Source organism: Vulpes lagopus, chromosome 3 (genome assembly GCF_018345385.1).
Source record: "Vulpes lagopus strain Blue_001 chromosome 3, ASM1834538v1, whole genome shotgun sequence".
NCBI classification, from domain to species: domain Eukaryota; kingdom Metazoa; phylum Chordata; class Mammalia; order Carnivora; family Canidae; genus Vulpes; species Vulpes lagopus.
The window spans coordinates 19832819-19855266 of record NC_054826.1 but is presented as its reverse complement, the minus strand read 5'-3'; the positions used below and the strand labels follow the sequence as shown (position 1 = coordinate 19855266).

The 22448-nt window shown below is 40.2% G+C and overlaps 1 protein-coding gene across 2 annotated transcripts; it reads right to left on the bottom strand.

The window, feature by feature from the left end:
- Window positions 1-4263: 4263 nt before the first annotated feature.
- On the bottom strand, window positions 4264-22448 carry CARD6 (caspase recruitment domain family member 6). Of its 2 annotated transcripts, none has more exons than XM_041750186.1 (3): window positions 22036-22448; window positions 19869-20516; window positions 4264-7226 (listed from the first exon to the last, which is right to left on the bottom strand). In XM_041750186.1, the coding sequence occupies exons 1-3, from the start codon at window positions 22316-22318 to the stop codon at window positions 4825-4827; spliced, it is 3333 nt and encodes a 1110-aa protein (XP_041606120.1). In that variant the 5' UTR covers window positions 22319-22448; the 3' UTR covers window positions 4264-4824. The 2 variants fall into 2 exon arrangements, with proteins under 2 accessions (XP_041606120.1, XP_041606121.1); XM_041750187.1 differs by having other exon boundaries at window positions 22112-22225.

The window sequence follows — 22448 nt, the reverse complement described above, 5'->3', positions numbered from 1 at the left end:
ATCTGGGTTTTCAAAATGTGGCCCCAGGATCTTCAGGATCTTCAGTGTCAGTGGGCATCCTGACATTTAAAAAAAAGCCGTTCCTTAGGCTTACCCTAGACTTTATCAATCTCTAAGGGAAAATGTAATAATATGCTATCTTAAAAACCACCTCTGGTGATTTTTTAGGCATGCTCAAATTATATAATCACTGTTTCAGAATTTAAGGAAACTCACCAAGAGGGTGTATAGAATGTTGACACCTTGGATTAGGGAACAGTCTAGTTTATATTTCTATTATAGAATGATGGAAAACATTTCGGCCCTTGTGCATAATATAGACTCAGGGGCAGGCAATACCCAGATCACAGTAGCAACATTTTATTTATATAAAAAGAAAAGAATATATAATCTAAAAATCTTCACTGCAAAATCACTCAAAATCCTCCTTTCAATTCAGGCAATTATTACCCCTTTCCATCACTAAAATAATTTATATCTTATAATAACTGAGAAAAAATTATGATTGAGGTAGTAGGAATGAATGCATTTTAGGATTGAATCTGGTGACTCTATCTTCCTCCTCTGGGCTTCTCTCTGATATTGATATTCTATGATATTTTGGCAAAATGCTGCTTTTCTCCTTCTTCCTGGATGCATGGCCACTCAGCTGGTGACTACCTTTCCCAACCTCATTTACACCTACACGTGGCCATATGACCAAGTTTGAGCCAATGGGGTGTGATTGAAAGATGCACGCAATTTCCAACTCATCTCTAACCTAAGTCAGGTTGGTCTCTTTGGAATTTGGCTTTCCTCACGTTCTGTAGATTGCATCAAGGAAATGAGAGAGTGGCTTCAATCGTGAAGAAAAGGACAATGTCCAAAGAGATGAAATAACAAAATGGAAGGAACTTAGCTCATGATTAACCCTGAAAAGAGATGCTCCACCAGCTTAGACAGGGTGAATTGTTACAGGAAGGAAAAATTAGCTCGTATATTATTTAAGCCACTAGATTTTTGTCTGCCCTTTGCTATAGTATCTCAGCCTTTATCCTAACAAGCCCTGAAAACTACTCTTAACCAAATTACCACTTAGAGCCACCCATTAAATCAGATTTCTGAATCCATGGTGGTCAGTGTCATGTTTATCCTCCCCAATAGACACTTCGCTTACATGGACCCTATATAGCAAATAAAAAGAAACCTATACCTTAGTCACAAAGGGGACTATAAAAAATTCTAAGACGTAAGGAAATGCAGAAGGTCACCATGCATGTGGGTAAAACCTAGTTTTTTGGGGCTAGTACAATTTGTGAGGCAGCTTTGCCCCTAATGCCAGTCTCTGTATCACATTGGACTATACTCCTTTTAAGCATCTCAACAAAGAACATGCATTTTCCAATGTTGAAAAAAAAAAAGTAATCTTTATTTGGAGTCTTGTATAAATCAATAAAAATTGATTTAAGGTGTTTAAGAAAGGACTTTCAGGTGTTGAAAAAGGTTAAGTCGTTGGGTAGACTCTTCAATCTACCAACAAAAAAAAGTCAGGTTCAAATTGAATGCTCTCAGTTTGGTAAATAATACACATAAAACAAATGGTTCTGAGTTTTAGCATGTGTGACTTAAAACAATCAAACTTGTGCATTACATAAAGATGCCCTTAAACTATATTTTATGTCTTAAATTCACACTTTCTTAAGACATCTGGAAAACCAATATTTCATACTGTTTATATTACCTGCCCCAACACTGTATTTGATTTTGCCACATTCAACCCTGATTGATACCTGTAAATATATATATTTTTTATTATTTTTTTAAAATTTTATTTATTTATTCATGAGAGACAGAGAGAGAGAGACAGGCAGAGGGAGAAGCAGGCCCCATGCAGGGAGCCTAACAAGGGACTCAATCCTGGGGCTCTAGGATCACACCCTGGGCTGAAGGCAGCGCTAAGCCGCTGAGTCACCCAGGCTGCCCCTGTAAATGTATTTACATAGAAAAAATATATGAAAATGTTATTAGTGAGTTAGAGGACTACATGACCAATTATTCTGAGTTATGAGATCAGACTATTTTTATTTTATTTTCTTGTTTGCCTACTTCTGCATTTTTGAAACTATAGATGAGCTTATAGTTTTATTTTTTTAATTTTTTTTATTATTTATTTATGATAGTCATACAGAGAGAGAGAGAGAGAGAGGCAGAGACATAGGCAGAGGGAGAAGCAGGCTCCATGCACCGGGAGCCTGACGTGGGATTCGATCCTGGGTCTCCAGGATCGCGCCCTGGGCCAAAGGCAGGCGCCAAACCGCTGCGCCACCCAGGGATCCCGAGTTATAGTTTTATAATAAAGAGGAAACAGATTTATAGGATCTCATGATCATAGCAGGATTTCTCATTCTCTTTCCATGTCTTCTCAGTTCCTACTGAAGAAATAAATGCAAGAGAAGGCAGAAAGGTGAAAAAAGGAAGAATGAGATGGAAAGGGAGGAATCTGCTAAGCAGTACCTGTTTGCCCCTCCAGAGTCACTTTCTACCCTGCTTTGAACCCTAAGACTGGCCAACACAAACTGCCTAGGTGGACTCCTTGTTCTCTGGTTTCTGGTTGGCTTTGGCCAAGGGGATGCACTGGGGATCCAAGTTGTGGAGTACATACTCTCCCTGCAGGTCACTGCAGCCTGTTGTCCCCCTCAACCAACCAGCCCCAAGATCCTTCCCACACAGCTCTTCTGACTAGGGAAAGCACTACCCTCTCTCTCCCTTTGGATCTTAGGGTGGGCAATGTGCCTTACTTTTACTAGATCCATGGCACTGCATTCTCTTTTGTGCTGTTTTTATATCTTGTCCAGCCCCTTTATAAATAGTTCCTTTATGAAACTCTCCTCGAGGTGTCCAAATTGAATGTACCATATGGGTATTGTTGAGACCCAGACTGATACAGAATCTGTTGGTGACAATTCTCCAGGAACTAATCTTGAAGAAGGATTCAGTAAAATGTTTTTTAAATAAGTATTGCTCATTTCAAAAGTTTAAACAATAAGATTATTTTCACTGAGGAACTCCACTTTTACACCAAAGATTCTGTAGTTATGAACACTAGTTATGCTTTTTCTCTTGAAAAGATAAAGACAGGGGATCCCTGGGTGGCTCAGCGGTCCCTGGGACCTGCCTTTGGTCCAGGGTGCGGTCCTGGAGTCCCGGGATCGAGTCCCACGTCGGGCTCCTGGCATGGAGCCTGCTTCTCCCTCCTCCTGTGTCTCTGCCTCTCTCTCTCTCTCTCTCTCTCTGTCTATCATAAATAAATAAATAAATCTCCAAAAAAAAGGCGGGGGGGCAGCCCCGGTGGCGCAGTGGTTTAGCGCCACCTGCAGCCCGGGGTGTGATCCTGGAGACCCGGGATCGAGTCCCATGTCGGGCTCCCTGCATGGAGTCCGCTTCTCCCTCTGCCTGTGTCTCTGCCTCTCTCTCTCTCTCTCTCTGAATAAATAAATCTTAAAAAAAAAAAAAAAAAAAAAAAAGTTTAAAAAGGGAAAAAAAAGAAAGAAAGAAAAGATAAAGACAAAAACCTACATGCATAGTCCTTTCTTTCTTCATCCTTACAGTAACTTTAAAGATTTAACACCCTCTAAATACTCAATAGTTTCTTGTTTAAAACATGCATAAGTGAAGGATGCCTACTGTAGTATGAGAATGTTTTCAGAAATTCGTTATTCCTTTTCAAAGATCGTTTTTCATCTATTTATCAATATGATTTTTTTCCCTTGGCATCCTTGAAAAAGAAAAAAAAATTAACCCAATGAAGACAATGTGGGGCCATTTTAGTACTTAAAACTAGTATTAATTTTATAAGAGTTATGAGTTCAAAAACCAGAGGTCTTAATCCAACTTACGAATCTTATTATTTAATTTCTAAATCTAGTGAATTTTAATATCAATCTTTGAAGTGGTCTTTTATTAATATTTGGTATCTTTTACAAACTTAATTAAACTTAAATATTCTAAGTTTAATATATTCCTTTTACTTATGCTTGTAACTGGCAGAACTTAGCCAAATGTTTAGGATAGTAATGAATCCAATAAAGTAAAATTGTAAATTTTGTGAATTTTAAGTTCTTTTAAACATTGCAATGCTTTCTACAAGCTTTGTAACTCTAAAATTAAAAATTCAATTATACATCTTAACTTGAAATCATGAGGATAGCAGATTTTTTAATAAGCCAAATTATCTTAACTATTACAAATAATTTATATATAAAACATTCACAGATCATACCCAAGTTAGTGCAAAATCATTTATTTCATTGGTTTTTAGCTCATTATTTCTGCATGTAAAGGCCAAATGAGTTACATTATCCAAGCAAATTGGAGCTGTCATCAGAAGTAAAAATGATTTAAACATCCCAAACAAACAAGATTATCTGCTTGGTGGCTGATACTGAACCAAAAAGTTTTGACCAAGATACCTCTGGAGTAGCCAACATCTAGTTTTTCTTGCAACACTGAAGATGCGTGAGCCTTATTTTATGGAGTAATCTCAACAGCCCCATTCCTTGAATTCAGGTTATATACTACCTAGTACTCAAGGTTGGATTCAGTTAATTTATTTACTGCTTGATTTTATTCTCAATTCTTTTCATATTTTTCCTTTTGGTGAACACAATTCTTACAGATATTTTAATGATACCAGTTAGGCTGTGCATATCTTTTTTTTTTTTTTCTGTGTCATGCTAATGATGATAATCTCTTATCATCACTGCCTTTCTTCTTTAGGTTAATGTATGATAGCAATGGCCGGGGTGAAGGATTTGTCTCATAGTTCTCTAGAAACAACTATGAAAACTAACGTTTTCCTGCCCTTGGATTATATGTCTTAGCCTGTGAAGGACTGGTCCTACATGACTTGGGTTGAGTCGGTCTGGGCTGAGAAGGTTTAGACTGGGAGGGCTTGGGTGGGCATGGTTTGGGCTGAGTGGGTCTGGGCTGAGAGGGTTTAGCTTGTGAAGGTTGGGGCTGAGTGGGTTTGGGTTGGGAGGGCTTTGGCTGAGTGGGTCTGGGTTGAGAGGGTTTAGCTTGTGAGGGCTGGGGCTGAGTGGGTTTTGTTTGAGTGGGTTTGGGTTGGAAGGGGTGGGGCTGAGTGGGTCTGGGCTGAGAGGGTTTAGCTTGGGAAGGCCGGTACTGAGTGGGTTTTGCTTGAGTGGGTTTGGGTTGAGAGGGCATAGATTGGGATTGCTTGACTTGGGATGGCTTGGGCTGGTTGGATGGGAACTGAGAGCTGGGTAAACATTTGCTATTGGACTTGGGATAGGATCCCATTTGGAAAGCTGGATTTGAAGGTCCATCCTGTGTCTTCAGTTTGGCTCCTTGCTGAGAAGCAGATCTTAAAGGCTTTTGTATGACTCCTGCTGGTTGAGAGGCCTGAGGGTAAAGACCTTCATTTTGGGATGTTGTTTTCATAAGTTTCCCAGTTGCCCTAGTTGGTTGTGTCCTCTGGACGTAGGCATGCTTAAGCTGTGGCTTCCCAACTGTTCCCACTAGTTGTAAACCCAGGGAATGGAAGTGCCCTACATGGGAGACCACTGCCCCAGATTCAAGAGCTCCCATTGTCTGTGGTCTCTTAGGCCAGGCCTGTACATGCTGAAACATAGGTCTTAGTGGTCTCCCAAATGTATTCATGTGATGTCTCCAAGCCGTTCTTGAAAATTTCATAAATCTTTCGGGTGAATAAAACCTCTGGGGTTGGAAGTACTGAAATCTAAAACTTTCACCTCGACCACGGTCCCTCATTTTCTGAAAGGGCCAGGGACGGAACCACTTAGACCTCTGCTCTGACCCAAAGTGGAAGCCCATAACCCAGGGAGCTTTCAAAGGAACATGGTTAAAGTTACCTCCAATTCTGGTTGGTAAAGGACAGGAATTTTCCAGATGAGGCAAGAATACTGGGGTATGGTGGAAATTCTGAAGATTCCAGCTAGCCCCAGGCTCTCTTACAGGCATCTCAGTTGGAGCTTCAGGTGAGCTTTCTGGTTGACTGTGTCTTTGTTGTCTCTCATCTCTAGCTGTTCTAGCCAAGTTTTCACTAGGGCAACTATGAATTACCTGAACATTCTCAAAGTCTTGGTCTACCTGGATTCCCAATTCCCTGGCCAGGGAGCCCATGTCCTCCATGGACACATATCTGAGTGAAGATGACATCACTTCTTGTAGAGCAGTTTGAAGATGCTCCATATTCTTTCCTCTCTCTCCAGCTTCCTCCCCCTCCCAAAAGAGTAGCTGTGATGGCTTCAAATTTAGAACCCTCTGGAAAAGCTGAACCTCTTCACTCTCCTGGGCTTGGGGACTGAGAACAAAGTAGAATCTTTCAGTGGCAGCTTCTCCTAAAAACATTAGCAGGTCCCATTCCTTCTCACCTAGGTAGTCAGTGAAAAAAAACACAGCTGAGGAAACTTCCACCAAAAAACCAAACTGTGTCCAAAAACTTTCTAGGTCTCCACGAAGATTGGCCAGAGCAACAGGCTTTTGGAAAAAACTGAGGTCTTTCTTTGGACCATTGCTATCCGGAAAATGCCACATTATCTCAACCAGGCCATCAGAGATTTGTCGGGGAAGCACTGGGACAGTAAAATCCTGATGGAAAAAGATTTTGTGTGATTTCAGTTGGGCAGGATCAAGCAGTCTGTTGAGGATTCTGGACTTGGAGAAGTTACAGTATCCTAGGCGCACAAAGGAGAGGACAGGCATCTTCAGAAACTTTTCTGTGTCCCCTGTAGGCCCTCCTGAAGACTGTGTTGACCACTTTTTCACAATGTCCTTCATGGCTCCTAGCATTAAGATGCTTTTGTTGTTTTCTGCATCTGGCAGGAGCAGGGGAAGAGCAAACTGGCACTGGTACATGTTTGACATGACTTCACGCTGCAAAGAGCTGTCTGAGCAGAGCATAGAGGCACAAAGAACATCCAATGGATTAATGGTTTGATTGTCTCTAACTTCCAAATTCTCTATTCCAGCCAGCAATTCCTCTTTGCCATCCTCACCCGGAACCTTGTGTCTGAGGATTGCATCTCTGGCTGTCACATCCAGAGCTTGAACTTTCATCAGGAAATTCCAGGCTAAGTCCCCTGGAGTCTCAGGTGTCCACATACATCCTCGATCTAAGGAGAATTGTTTAACAACATCTGGCAAAAGCTTTCTGGTCCTGTCCATGTTCAAAAATGACAGGACATCTTTAAACACTTTTTTTCTTTCTGTAGGGAAAAAGATACCTGGTGAATGTTACATTCAGAGACTAAGCTTCTTTCACGGACTTTTAAAATTAAGTAAATAAATAATTAACATTTTCATCGTAAAAAGATGGAACAACACAAATAAAGTGAAAGTTCCCTTTTGCCACTCTGCCAATTCCACTTTCCTTCTGACAGATTTCAGTATGTTACATATGTTTGCTTCCCATCCTTATGACATGCAAGGATATAAGTATGCATGCATATAGAGAAATATATTGTTTGGTTTAGTGGATGCTATTTTATTTTTACATAAATTATATTATACTAAACAAATGATTCTTAAACTTATTTCACTTAATGGTACTTTGCAAATTCTTCTAAATCAGTTTATATACAGACTGACTGAATTCATTTTAGCTAATCCATCATATTTCATGATTCAGATGGACCATTACTTATTTAACCATTTTCTACTGATGATCATTTAGGTTTTCCAATTTTTGATCAATGTTTATATACAGCAATGAAAAACGTTGTTAGTGATTCATGATATACATGTATGAGGAATTTTCTAGGTTTATACTGAATTATTTTTTATTTTTTTTTTTAATTTTTTTTTTTTTTTAAATTTTTATTTATTTATGATAGGCACACAGTGAGAGAGAGAGAAGCAGAGACATAGGCAGAGGGAGAAGCAGGCTCCATGCACTGGGAGCCCGACGTGGGATTCAATCCCGGGTCTCCAGGATCGCGCCCCGGGCCAAAGGCAGGCGCCAAACCGCTGCGCCACCCAGGGATCCCTGAATTATTTTTTAAATACATCTCTTGCTAAAGTTTGGAGAAATGTAAGATTTTATTTCCATTAAACTTTTCTCAAAATTTATGTGTTGTACGTAATTCCTCCTGATCTCCTATTTTCTAATATTACCCCCCACCCCCCAACCACTTCTTGAGAATACAGATACAGTGCTTGGTAGAGAAGGAAGACCAGAGAGCATTTTCTATTCCTGGTAGATGGCGAACTAGCATAAGATTCTTGGGTCCCCTATAAAAATAACCTGGAAGAAGGCTGCCTGAATGGCTCAGTTGGTTAAGTATCTGACTCTTGATTTTGGCTCAGGTTGTGATCTCAGAATTATGGGATTGAGTCCTGCATTGGGATCTGGGCTCAGTGGAGAGTCTGCTTGAGATTCTCTCTCTCACTCTGTTCCTCCTCCAGTGCTCTCTCTCTAAAATAAATATATATATATTTTTTAATTGGCTGGAAGAAACAACAGAAGTGAGCAAAAAGTATAGATTTTAAGAATTAACAAAGGTAACTCAACAAAATCCTTGGGTGGTCTAAAAGTTGCTTGGTTGGAATATGTTTTGGGGAGGAGGGGCAAGATGGCAGAAGAGTAGGGTCCCCAAATCACCTGTCCCCAACAAATTACCTAGATAACCTTCAAATCATCCTGAAAATCTACAAATTCGGCCTGAGATTTAAAGAGAGAACAGCTGGAATGCTACAGTGAGAAGAGTTCCCGCTTCTATCAAGGTAGGAAGACGGGGAAAAAGAAATAAAGAAACAAAAGGCATCCAAGGGGGAGGGGCCCCACGAGGAGCCGGGCTGAGGCGAGGGCGAGTGTCCGCAGGACAGGAGAGCCCTGTCCCGGAGAAGCAGGAACTGCACCAACCTTCCTGGGCTCCCTGGGACACTAACAGGCACCTGCGCCCCGGGAGAGTGCCCCGAGCTCCCTAAGGGCTGCAGTGCGCACAGCGGGACCTGGAGCAGCTTGGAGGGGCTCGGGCGGCGGCTCCGCGGAGGGGGCTGCAGGGTGGGAGCGCGAATCCAACAGCGCAGGCCCCGGAGCACAGCCCAGGATCCGGCCTCCCCCCGGGACAGGCAGAGGCCCGGAGGGCCCAGGACAGCAAAGACGCTCCTGCCTGGAGCTGAGCAGATCAGCGGCCCCGCCCTGGAGCCCCCAGGCCCTGCAGACGGAGAGCCCCGGAGCTACTGCGGGAGCTGACTCCAGGGTCCCAGAGCTGCCCCCGCCACTGTGGCTTCCTCCCGGGGCCTCACGGGGTGAACAACCCCCACTGACCCCTGCACCAGGCAGGGGGCAGAGCAGCTCCCCCAAGTGCTAACACCTGAAAATCAGCACAGCAGGCCCCTCCCCCAGAAGACCAGCTGGACGGACCAGTTACAGGGGAAGTCAAGGGACTTAAAGTATACAGAATCGGAAGATACTCCCCCGAGGTTTTTGTTTTTTTTTGGTTTTGTTTTGTTTTGTGTTTTTTTTTTTCTTTCTTTCTTTTTGATTTCTGATTGCTTCCCCCACCCCCCCTTTTTTTTCCACCTTTCTTTTTCTTTCTCTTTTTCTTCTCTTTTTTCCCTTTTTTTCTTCTTTCTCTTTTTTCTTTTTCTCTTTTCTTTCCTTCTCTCTCTTTTTCTCCTTTTCCCAATACAACTTGTTTTTGGCCACTCTGCACTGAGCAAAATGACTATAAGGAAAACCTCACCTCAAAAGAAAGAATCAGAAACAGTCCTCTCTCCCACAGAGTTACAAAATCTGGATTACAATTCAATGGCAGAAAGCCAATTCAGAAGCACTATTATACAGCTACTGGTGGCTCTAGAAAAAAGAATAAAGGACTCAAGAGACTTCATGACTGCAGAATTTAGATCCAATCAGGCAGAAATTAAAAATCAATTAAATGAGATGCAATCCAAGCTAGAAGTCCTAACGACGTGGCTTAACGAGGTGGAAGAACGAATGAGTGACATAGAAGACAAGTTGATGGCAAAGAGGGAAACAGGAAAAAAGAGACCGACAATTAAGAGACCAGGAAGACAGATTAAGGGAAATAAACGACAGCCTGAGGAAGAAAAACCTACATTTAATTGGGGTTCCCAAGGGCGCCGAAAGACACAGAGGGCCAGAATATGTTTTTGAACAAATCCTAGCTGAAAACTTTCCGAATCTGGAAAGGGAAACAGGCATTCAGATCCAGGAAATAGAGAGATTCCCCCCCTAAAATCAATAAAAACCGTTCAACACCTCAACATTTAATAGTGAAGCTTGCAAAAAAAAAAAAAAAAATAGTGAAGCTTGCAAATTCCAAAGATAAGGAGAAGATCCTTAAAGCAGCAAGAGAAAAAAAGTCCCTGACCTTTATGGGGAGGAATATTAGGGTAACAGCAGACCTCTCCACAGAGACCTGGCAGGCCAGAAAGGGCTGGCAGGATATATTCAGGGTCCTAAGTGAGAAGAACATGCAACCAAGAATACTTTATCCAGCAAGGCTCTCATTCAAAATGGAAGGAGAGATAAAGAACTTCCAAGACAGGCAGGAACTGAAAGAATATGTGACCTCCAAACCAGCTCTGCAAGAAATTTTAAGGGGGACTCTTAAAATTCCCCTTTAAGAAGTTCAGTGGAACAATCCACAAAAACAAGGACTGAATAGATATCATGATGACACTAAACTCATATCTGTCAATAGTAACTCTGAACGTGAATGGGCTTAATGACCCCATCAAAAGGCGCAGGGTTTCAGACTGGATAAAAAAGCAGGACCCATCTATTTACTGTCTACAAGAGACTCATTTTAGACAGAAGGACACCTACAACCTGAAAATAAAAGGTTGGAGAACCATTTACCATTCAAATGGTCCTCAAAAGAAAGCAGGGGTAGCCATCCTCATATCAGATAAATTAAAATTTACCCCGAAGACTATAGTGAGAGATGAAGAGGGACACTATCTCATACTCAAAGGATCTATCCAACAAGAGGACTTAACAATCCTCAATATATATGCCCCGAATGTGGGAACTGCCAAATATTTAAACCAATTAATAACCAAACTGAAGAAATACTTAGATACTAATACACTTATACTTGGTGACTTCAATGTAGCTCTCTCTATACTAGATAGGTCTTCTAAGCACAACATCTCCAAAGAAACGAGAGCTTTAAATGATACACTGGACCAGATGGATTTCACAGATATCTACAGAACTTTACATCCAAAGTCAACTGAATACACATTCTTCTCAAGTGCACATGGAACTTTCTCCAGAATAGACCACATACTGGGTCACAAATCGGGTCTGAACTGATACCAAAAGATCGGGATAGTCCCCTATATATTCTCAGACCATAATGCCTTGAAATTAGAACTAACCACAACAAGAAGTTTGGAAGGACCACAAACACGTGGAGGTTAAGGACCATCCTGCTAAAAGATGAAAAGGTCAACCAGGAAATTAAGGAAGAATTAAAAAGATTCATGGAAACTAATGAGTATGAAGATACAACTGTTCAAAATCCTTGGGATGCAGCAAAAGCAGTCCTGAGGGGGCAATACATCGCAATACAAGCATCCATTCAAAAACTGGAAAGAACTCAAATACAAAAAGCTCACCTTACACATAAAGGAGCTAGAGAAAAAGCAGCAAATGGACCCCACGCCCAGCAGAAGAAGAGAGTTAATTAAAATTCGAGCAGAACTAAATGAAATCGAGACCAAAAGAACTGTGGAACAGATCAACAGAACCAGGAGTTGGTTCTTTGAAAGAATTAATAAGATAGATAAACCATTAGCCAACCTTATTAAAAAGAAGAGAGAGAAGACTCAAATTAATAAAATCATGAATGAGAAAGGAGAGATCACTACCAACACCAAGGAAATACAAACGATTTTAAAAATATATTATGAACAGCTCTACGCCAATAAATTAGGCAATCTAGAAGAAATGGACGTATTCCTGGAAAGCCACAAACTACCAAAACTGGAGCAGGAAGAAATAGAAAACCTTAACAGGCCAATAACCAGGGAGGAAATTGAAGCAGTCATCAAAAACCTCCCAAGACACAAGAGTCCAGGGCCAGATGGCTTCCCAGGGGAGTTCTATCAAACGTTTAAAGAAGAAATCATACCTATTCTACTAAAGCTGTTTGGAAAGATAGAAAGAGATGGAGTACTTCCAAATTCGTTCTATGAGGCCAGCATCACCTTAATTCCGAAACCAGACAAAGACCCCACCAAAAAGGAGAATTACAGACCAATATCCCTGATGAACATGGATGCAAAAATTCTCAACAAGATACTAGCCAATAAGATCCAACAACACATTAAGAAAATTATTCACCATGACCAAGTAGGATTTATCCTCGGGACACAAGGCTGGTTCAACACTCGTAAAACCATCAATGTGATTCATCATATCAACAAGAGAAAAACCAAGAACCATGTGATCCTCTCATTAGATGCAGAGAAAGCATTTGACAAAATACAGCATCCATTCCTGATCAAAACTCTTCAGAGTACAGGGATAGAGGGAACTTTCCTCAACATCTTAAAAGCCATCTACGAAAAGCCCACAGCAAACATCATTCTCAATGGGGAAGCACTGGGAGCCTTTCCCCTAAGATCAGGAACAAGACAGGGATGTCCACTCTCACCACTGCTATTCAACATAGTACTGGAAGTCCTCGCCTCAGCAATCAGACAACAAAAAGACATTAAAAGCATTCAAATTGGCAAAGAAGAAGTCAAACTCTCCCTCTTCGCCGATGACATGATACTCTACATAGAAAACCCAAAAGCCTCCACCCCAAGATTGCTAGAACTCATACAGCAATTTGGTAGCGTGGCAGGATACAAAATCAATGCCCAGAAATCAATGGCATTTCTATACACTAACAATGAGACTGAAGAAAGAGAAATTAAGGAGTCAATCCCATTTACAATTGCACCCAAAAACATAAGACACCTAGGAATAAACCTAACCAAAGAGGTAAAGGATCTATACCCTAAAAACTACAGAACACTTCTGAAAGAAATTGAGGAGGACACAAAGAGATGGAAAAATATTCCATGCTCATGGATTGGCAGAATTAATATTGTGAAAATGTCAATGTTACCCAGGGCAATTTACACGTTTAATGCAATCCCTATCAAAATACCATGGACTTTCTTCAGAGAGTTAGAACAAATTATTTTAAGATTTGTGTGGAATCAGAAAAGACCCCGAATAGCCAGGGGAATTTTAAAAAAGAAAACCATAGCTGGGGGCATCACAATGCCAGATTTCAGGTTGTACTACAAAGCTGTGGTCATCAAGACAGTGTGGTACTGGCACAAAAACAGACACATAGATCAATGGAAAAGAATAGAGAATCCAGAAGTGGACCCTGAACTTTATGGTCAACTAATATTCGATAAAGGAGGAAAGACTATCCATTGGAAGAAAGACAGTCTCTTCAATAAATGGTGTTGGGAAAATTGGACATCCACATGCAGAAGAATGAAACTGGACCACTGTCTCTCACCATACATAAAGATAAACTCAAAATGGATGAGAGATCTAAATGTGAGACAAGATTCCATCAAAATCCTAGAGGAGAACACAGGCAACACCCTTTTTGAACTTGGCCACAGTAACTTCTTGCAAGATACATCCACAAAGGCAAAAGAAACAAAAGCAAAAATGAAGTATTGGGACTTAATCAAGATAAGAAGCTTTTGCACAGCAAAGGATACAGTCAACAAAACTAAAAGACAACCTACAGAATGGGAGAAGATATTTGCAAATGACATATCAGATAAAGGGCTAGTTTCCAAAATCTATAAAGAACTTATTAAACTCAACACCCAAGAAACAAACAATCCAATCATGAAATGGGCAAAAGACATGAAGAGAGGGATCCCTGGGTGGCGCAGTGGTTTGGTGCCTGCCTTTGGCCCAGGGCGCGATCCTGGAGATCTGGGATCGAATCCCACGTCGGGCTCCCGGTGCATGGAACCTGCTTCTCCCTCTGCCTATGTCTCTGCCTCTCTCTCTCTCACTGTGTGCCTATCATAAATAAATAAAAAATTAAAAAAAAAAGACATGAAGAGAAATCTCACAGAGGAAGACATGGACATGGCCAACATGCACATGAGAAAATGCTCTGCATCACTTGCCATCAGGGAAATACAAATCAAAACCACAATGAGATACCACCTCACACCAGTGAGAATGGGGAAAATTAACAAGGCAGGAAACCACAAATGTTGGAGAGGATGCGGAGAAAAGGGAACCCTCTTACACTGTTGGTGGGAATGTGAACTGGTGCAGCCACTCTGGAAAACTGTGTGGAGGTTCCTCAAAGAGTTAAAAATAGACCTGCCCTACGACCCAGCAATTGCACTGTTGGGGATTTACCCCATAGATTCAGATGCAATGAAATGCTGGGACACCTGCACCCCGATGTTTCTAGCAGCAATGTCCACTATAGACAAACTGTGGAAGGAGCCTCGGTGTCCATCGAAAGATGAATGGATAAAGAAGATGTGGTTTATGTATACAATGGAATATTCCTCAGCCATTAGAAACGACAAATACCCACCATTTGCTTCAACGTGGATGGAACTGGAGGGTATTATGCTGAGTGCAGTAAGTCAATCGGAGAAGGACAAACAGTGTATGTTCTCATTCATTTGGGGAATATAAATAATAGTGAAAGGGAATATAAAGGAAGGGAGAAGAAATGTGTGGGAAATATCAGGAAGGGAGACAGAACATAAAGACTCCTAACTCTGGGAAACGAACTAGGTGTGGCGGAAGGGGAGGAGGGCGGGGGCTGGGGGTGAATGGGTGACGGGCACTGAGGGGGACACTTGATGGGATGAGCACTGGGTGTTATTCTGTATGTTGGTAATTTGAACACCAATAAAAATTAATTTATTAAAAAAAAAAGGAATATGTTTTGGGGTAAGAAGATGAGGGGGTAGTTGAGGCTACCAAAAAGGGTCCAGAGGAGACAGTGAGAGGTTGAGGTCTGCTCTTGCCTATCACTTATTTTGTCTTTGGACAACAATCCTCTGTTTCTTCAGCACAAAAACCAATACCTACACAGTCCAAGCCAAGATGCCTAGTATTGTCAAGGTAATAACAGGGCTACTATGGAGCTCATTTGCGATACCACCAAGAAGCAACAAAGTAAGTTTTATACACAGCAACAATGATACAGTCAATAAGCACAGAGTTGGATAAAAGGGAAAAAAGTTAAAAAGCAATAATATCTAGAACGCAATACATTATTATAAATTTAAGACTCATGAAAATTGCCCAGCTAAGGCAAAAAGAAATGATCAGAGATTTTAGCTGCCACCCACTGAAAAGAAAATTTTGAATTTGAGTCCAGTTAGGTTAACTGGAAACTAAAATATATTAAAAAAATTAGGACTCTTTGGAGATATTTTACAATCTAGAGTCTCTACAACCTGTCATGATAACACAATAGTTAGAACACAATCCAAAGTTAACAAATATAGGAAGAAATAGAACATATAACCAATACTCTATCAATGGAGACTGACCCAGATATTGGATTTAGCATGTAAGAATTTTATTTTATTTTTTAAAGATTTATTTATTTTAGAGAGAAAGAGAGAGCACATATATGTGAGTGGTGGAGGGGGGGGGGAGGGTGAGTAGAGGGAGAGAGAAAGAGAGAGAGAATCTCCAGTAGATTTCCCACTGAGCACAGAATCCAATGCAGGGCTCAATCTCATGACCCTGATATCATCCCTGAGCTGAAATCAAGAGTTGGACATTCAATTGAGCCACCCTGGTGCCCCTAGCATGTAAGAATTTAAAGCCTTAACTACTCTTAAGAATGTAAAATAAAATAAGTTAATAATGAATGATTAAATAGAAATCTCCAGGATAAAGCAAAAAGTATTAACAAAATAGAAATTCTAGAACTAAAAATCACAATATCTAAATTTTTTAAAATCAGTAGAGGGACTTAACTGCAGATTGGAAATTACAGAAGGTAAGACTGTATACTTAAAGATTTAGCAATTGAAATGATTCAATCTGATGGATAGAGAGGGAAAATATTAAGTAAAATGTAAAAAGCCTTAGGAACCCACATAACAGTATCAAAAACTTTAACATACATGTACTTGTAGTCTCAGAGAGAAGGGAGCAAACAGAACAGAAAGAACTATTTGGATAAATAGTGGCTGAAGATTTTACAAATTTGGTTTAAAATAAAAGTTTTACAGATTCATAAAACTCTCCAAACCCTAAGGAAGATAAAACAAAGGAAATTATATGTGAGTCAACTGCTAAAAAATTTTTAAGAAAAAAATCTTGAAATCAGCCAGAATAAAAATGTCACTTACAGGGAACAATGATTTAAAACACAACAACAACAACAACAACAACCAAAAAACTGCAGACTTAGCATCAGAAGCAATGGAAGCCAAAACACAAAGGAATGACATCTATAAAGTGCTGAAGACAGAAAAATGGCCAATCTATAATTCTATAGCTAGCAAAAATATCCTTCTGGAATGAAAGCAAAATAAAGACATTTTTTCAATAAACAAAACCCAAAAGAATTTCCCACCAGCAGATCTGCACTACAAGAAGTAATAAATAAAATTCTCAGGCTAACGGGAAACATCACATTAAAACTTGGACCCTCAGGAAGAGAGAAAGGGCACAGGAAATGGTAAATCTATGGGTTCCTACCACTGGATGAACTCAACTATAAGGAAGAAGTGAAGGGAGTAGATTGATACAGTCCATATACAAGTTGACCTTATACAGTGCAGGGCACATAGAGCAACACCATAAGCCTTCCTGAGACACAGATTTGACACTGATTTTTTTTTTTGTCACGAAATTTAGCATAACAAAAGCATGATGACTCTTCTCCTTTAAATCAGATGAATTTGGGGAGATCCTCAGGTGGCTAAGCAGTTTAGCACCTACCTTTGGCTCAGGGCATGATCCTGGAGTCCTGGGATCAAATCCCGCATCGGACTCCCTGCATGGAGCCTGCTTCTCCCCTGCCTGTGTCTCTGCCTCTGTCTCTGTCTCTCTCTCTGTCTCTGTCTCTCTCTCTCTCTCATGAATAAATAAATAAAACCTTTAAAAAAATAAATCAGATGAGTTTGGATTTTTTTTCAGTCCCTAATTGTATAGACAAATAAATATTACAGAGGACAGCCACATGTCTCCAGTCAACTAGATTGGATTGGTTAGCTATTAGAATTACACAGTAAATCATAACTACATTATTACTGAAACCTTTCTTGATGTGTTTTACTAAAGATGTTAGATTGATTGCAAAAAATAGCCCCAGTTAATGGTTTTTTGGATATTTTTTGGCTTTCTGAAATATTACTTTGTAAGAAGTGGTATCTATTATTCCCTAGCCCTTGAATTTGCACTGTCTTTGTGACATACTTTGACCAACAGAATGTGGCAGAAGTGATGGTGTTATGAGTTGAACTGTGGTTCTCCCCTTCCCCCCCACACAAAAAAAATTGTGTTGAAGTCCCCAGTATCTCAGAATGTGACCTTATGTGTCAATAAAATCTTTACAGAGGTCAAGTTAACATGAAGTCATTAAGTTGGGACCCCATCCAGTATGACTGATAGGCTTACAAAGAGGGGAAATTTGAAAACAAAGACATGCACAGAGGGAAAATGATTTGAAGACACATATTAGATGGTCATCTATAAGCCAGGAAATAACTGAGGCTACCAGCGAAGAAGGAGATAAGACTGGACCAACTCCTTTCCTAATGCCCGCAGAGAGGTTATGACCCTGCTAACGCCTTGGTTTCAGATCTCTGGCCTCCATAACTCTAAGACAATAAATTTCCCATTGTTCTAAACCACCCTTGGTGTACTTTGTGTACCTTGGTGTACCTTTGTAGTACTTTGGTGAGCCCTAGGAAACTAATATAGGTGGCATGATAGTTCTGAGCCTACACCTCCTCCTCTCTGTCTCTGTCTCTCTCTCCCTCTCTCTCATCTTCTCTCTCTTATACTCTTCTGTCCTCACCATAAGAATATGCCCCATCTAGTCTGAGAATAAGTCCAGACTAGTCTGCCAGGAGATGACAGACTAGCCTATAGGCAGCTGACCAGAGACACATGAATAAACCCAGGAAAGACCATAAGAGCTGCCTAACCAACTACAGACACTCTGATTGTTTTGATATGCTTTGTTATGCAGCACTATTGCAATAAATAACTGATACAGAAAACAAGATCATACAAACTAAAGAGTAACATGCAAGAAACACATCATAATATTAGAATGTTACCTATGGAGGAATGGAGAATGAATAAAAATGTAATAAACAGACAAAAGAGGTTTTTGCAGAATAATGATGATACTATAATAATTAAGTCAACCCTATACAATATGTGAAATATGTAAATAAATAAAAATTAAGAATGAAGCCTAGAAATGACTATGGACTGGGAAGATACAGGGATGGGACAAGATTAGTGTTGTGAGTTAAATTATGTACCCCTCAAATTCATATGTTGAAATCCTCACCCCAGTACCTCAGGATGTGACATTTGGAAATAGGGTCATTGCAGATAAAATTAGTTAAGATGAGGTTATTAGGGGGGCACCTGGGTAGCTCAGTTGGTTAAAGGTCTGCCTTCAGCTCAGGTTATGATCCTGGGACCCTGGGATGGAGCCCCACATCAGGCTCTCTATTCAGCGGAGAGCCTGCTTCTGCTTCTCCCTCTCCCTTTGCCTGCTAAAATGCCGTGCTAGTGCTCTCTCTATGTCAAATAAGGAAATAAAAATCTTTAAAAAAAAGGATGAGGTCATTAGGGTGGGCCCCCATCCATTATGACTAATGTCCTATAAAAGGGAAAATTTAGACCTAGAGAAATGCATTCAGGGAGACCATGGTGTGAAGATGAAGGCAGATAAGAGCAATATTTTTAAGAGCCAAAGAATGCCAAAGATTTCCAGCAAACCACCAGAAACTAGGAACAGATTCTCCTTGACAGCCTTCACAAGTAATCAACCTTGTAGACACCTTGATGTCACCCTTCTAGCCTCCAAACTGAGATAACACATTTGTGTTGTTTGCTGGTGAAGCTCTCCACTTGCAGCACTTCACTCCAGCAGCCCTTGCAAACTAAAACAAAGTGTGATGAGGAGGACATTACTCTCTCCTACCTAGGACCAGATGATGAATCCCCAGTATGTGAACTGAATGGGAGAGAATAATTACCTTTCCCTCCTCTACTCAGTACTTGGTGATATTCATTTTCACCTCTCCAAATGGAGGTATTGTCTCCATTGGACAATACCTCTCCAAATGAAGCATTTGTTGGTTTTTGAATTTTCATTCAGAAATATTCCAATTAAAGATTCTGATCTAATTTCCCTTACCAAGATGACAATTTATGACTAGATCAAGTCAAGTAACACTACTTTGGGCTCTTATCCATTCATCACAGGCTCCTCTCTGATTTTCACTTCAGTAGTTAGGCCATATCTCATTGGTCATAAAGGCACTAATAGGACAGAAGAGGCTCAATTTGAGCAATAGAAGATAACACCTAAAATTAGTGGGTAGGAACTTATACGTACCATGGAGGTGACTGTAGAAACCTATAAGCTGACAATCAGTATTTATTTTTGGGTATACTGTCCACCATTGTGTAGGTTCTGGGTATTCCTCTCTGTCAATACCTGCCTCTAAGGAACTCCCAGGTTAGGGAGGCATAAAGAATCTCTGAGTAACTGCATTTCTGCTGACATCGGTGCCTTTCCTCACCCCTTCTCCCCATTATGACATGGAAACCTAAAAATAAGTTGTTACCAACTAATTATCACATATCATTCCCATACCTTCAATCCTTTTCTCCTCCTCCTCTGCCTCCTCCCCCTCTTCCTCCAATAACATGCCAGTTGCTGAATCTTCATAGCTCTGTTCTTCATCTGAGAAGTGTGCGGTTTCTGAATATGCAGTATCCTCCTCGCCATCATAAACACTGTGCTCTGAGTCATTATAATCCTCTTCTTCCACAGTGGGCTCTGCATCTTCAGAGTATCCAGCGGATTCTAGATATTCCTCTTTTCCTAAGTATAAAGAATCATCTGGCTCCTCGTATCTCTGTCCATCCTGTAAATAAGCAATAGTTGCTGGAATTTCATATTCAGGTTTTCTGGAAATTTCATATTCAGTGTTCTGTCCATCCTGTAAATAAGCAATAGTTGCTGGAATTTCATATTCAGTGTTCTCATATTCAGGCGATGTGACTTTGGGTGTGTTGTCTTCCTTTTCATTTTCCCTGGAGGCCCAAGCAGTTCCTTTATGACTAGTCTTCTTGTCCCTGAAGGACTCAGAGGTTCCCATATCATGGTGTTCTTTCTCTGTAAAGGACACTGTGATCTCAGGTCTCTCAGGCTGTTTCTCTCTAGAGGAAAAAGTGTTTTCTGAATTCTTGCTTGCACTTATAGATTGAGTACATTCTATATTCTCATGCTTTAAAAATTCTGAAAAGAACAAGAAAGTTGGGGGGGGAGTTCATTTTTCCAAATTAACAAAAATTAATTTTATAATAACTTGAGTTTCCAAAACCTCAAAGCATCATCTCTCTTCTTATTTCAAAACTGGAGGATGAGAATACCTAGCATCTCCCACATAAATAAAAGTCAACTGTCATTCTGTCACTGGAAAAAAATCAGATCACATTTCTAACTTTCTCACGAGTTTGAGTTCTTCATAGCAAACTCAAAGAGTACATGAGTGAAACAGAAAATGTGAATTCAGGTGCCTGAGTGGCTGAGTCAGTTAAATGTCTGCCTTCAACTCAGGTCATGATCCCAGGGTCCTGGGATCGAGTCCCGCAAATGGGCTTCCTGCTCAGTGGGGAGTCTGCTTCTCCCTCTACCCCCACCGCCCCCTCGTGTTCTCTCTCTAATAAATAAATAAAATCTTAAAAAAAAAATGTGTATCCTATGAATAGTGCTTACTTGTGGACTTACTATGACCCAAAACCAACTCAGATTTCCTAGGACCATTGCTTTTTTTTTTTTTTTTTTTTTAATTTTTATTTATTTATGATAGTCACACACAGAGAGAGAGAGAGAGAGAGAGGGGCAGAGACATAGGCAGAGGGAGAAGCAGGCTCCATACACCGGGAGTCCGACGTGGGATTCGATCCTGGGTCTCCAGGATCGCGCCCTGGGCCAAAGGAGGCGCCAAACCGCTGCGCCACCCAGGGATCCCCTCCTAGGACCATTGCTAATGAAATCTAATCCTAATAATTTGTAATCAGGAAGCAAATAGCTCTAATTTGGAATAGCAAGTCGTAGAAATAATAATAACTATTTCTCTATGCATATGGATCATGTTCTACATTAGAGACCATTAACATTAATCTTTTTATCTGAGCCTCTACTTCTCTAATATCTCTTAAAATAATCTTCAGTATTTTTTATATTTTTAGAAAAAGGAGTTATACCCACCTTTAGTGGTAATCCACAGAATTGCTAAATAATCCCTTCTGGAGGAACTACTACCTCATCTGACATGAATTATCTTTAAATGTTGAAGAATTAGCATTTTAATTGCTCCAAAAAAGTAAGTTTCTGCTGGCATTCTTATCACAGAAAAAATGAAGTTACTGATCCACCATGTACGTGTGCTAAAAACCATTTTTCTGATATTTCCAAGATGGTTATACTAACTCCAAGATTGGGGTTGTTAAATATCCATGAATTTACTTCCTGAATAATAAGCAGTTATTATAGCACTAAAAAAAAAAAAAAAAACTGCGAGTTTTGGACACAGGTTCAACAAAAAATTATCAATCCCCTAAGCCACTAAAATATATAGTTCCCTGTTTTTAAAATCCTGGACACTTTAACCCTTCATTAAATTTCAATTAAAATTATCTCCAGGAGATAAACAAAGGAAAACAAAAGGCAATAATTTTCTTCTTTCAGGAAATCTGCCTTGTCCCTCTAACCCTCCCCATCCCCTCAAAAAAAGTACAGAAATCCAACTTACCATGCTGTAAGCCCCAAATGGTAGCTGACTCTGGAAAAGTACTAAGTAAACATTTGAGAAAATGCTGACAGCTCACCTCTCCCTTTTTCTGCACCAAAATTAACAACTTTCGACTTTTCTTCAGAGGATCAGTAATATTCTCCAGAGTCTCATACTCTTCCTCAGAAATCAGCCTCCGAGAGGTTAATGTATCTAAGACAGAATCGGAATCTTTTTGGAGGATTTCAAGTAACCTTTTTCGTTCCCTTTCTATGATCTCTGAAGGAGCACTCCCCGCAGCCATTGTTCTTGTGTCCTCTAGACCAGGAAGTGGATTATGCAATCATTCTAATAGTAAACAAATACAAGTTTTTCAAAAAAATAGGAAAGAGTAATTCTGTTTGGCAGAGATGAAAGATGCCTAGCATTGGAGG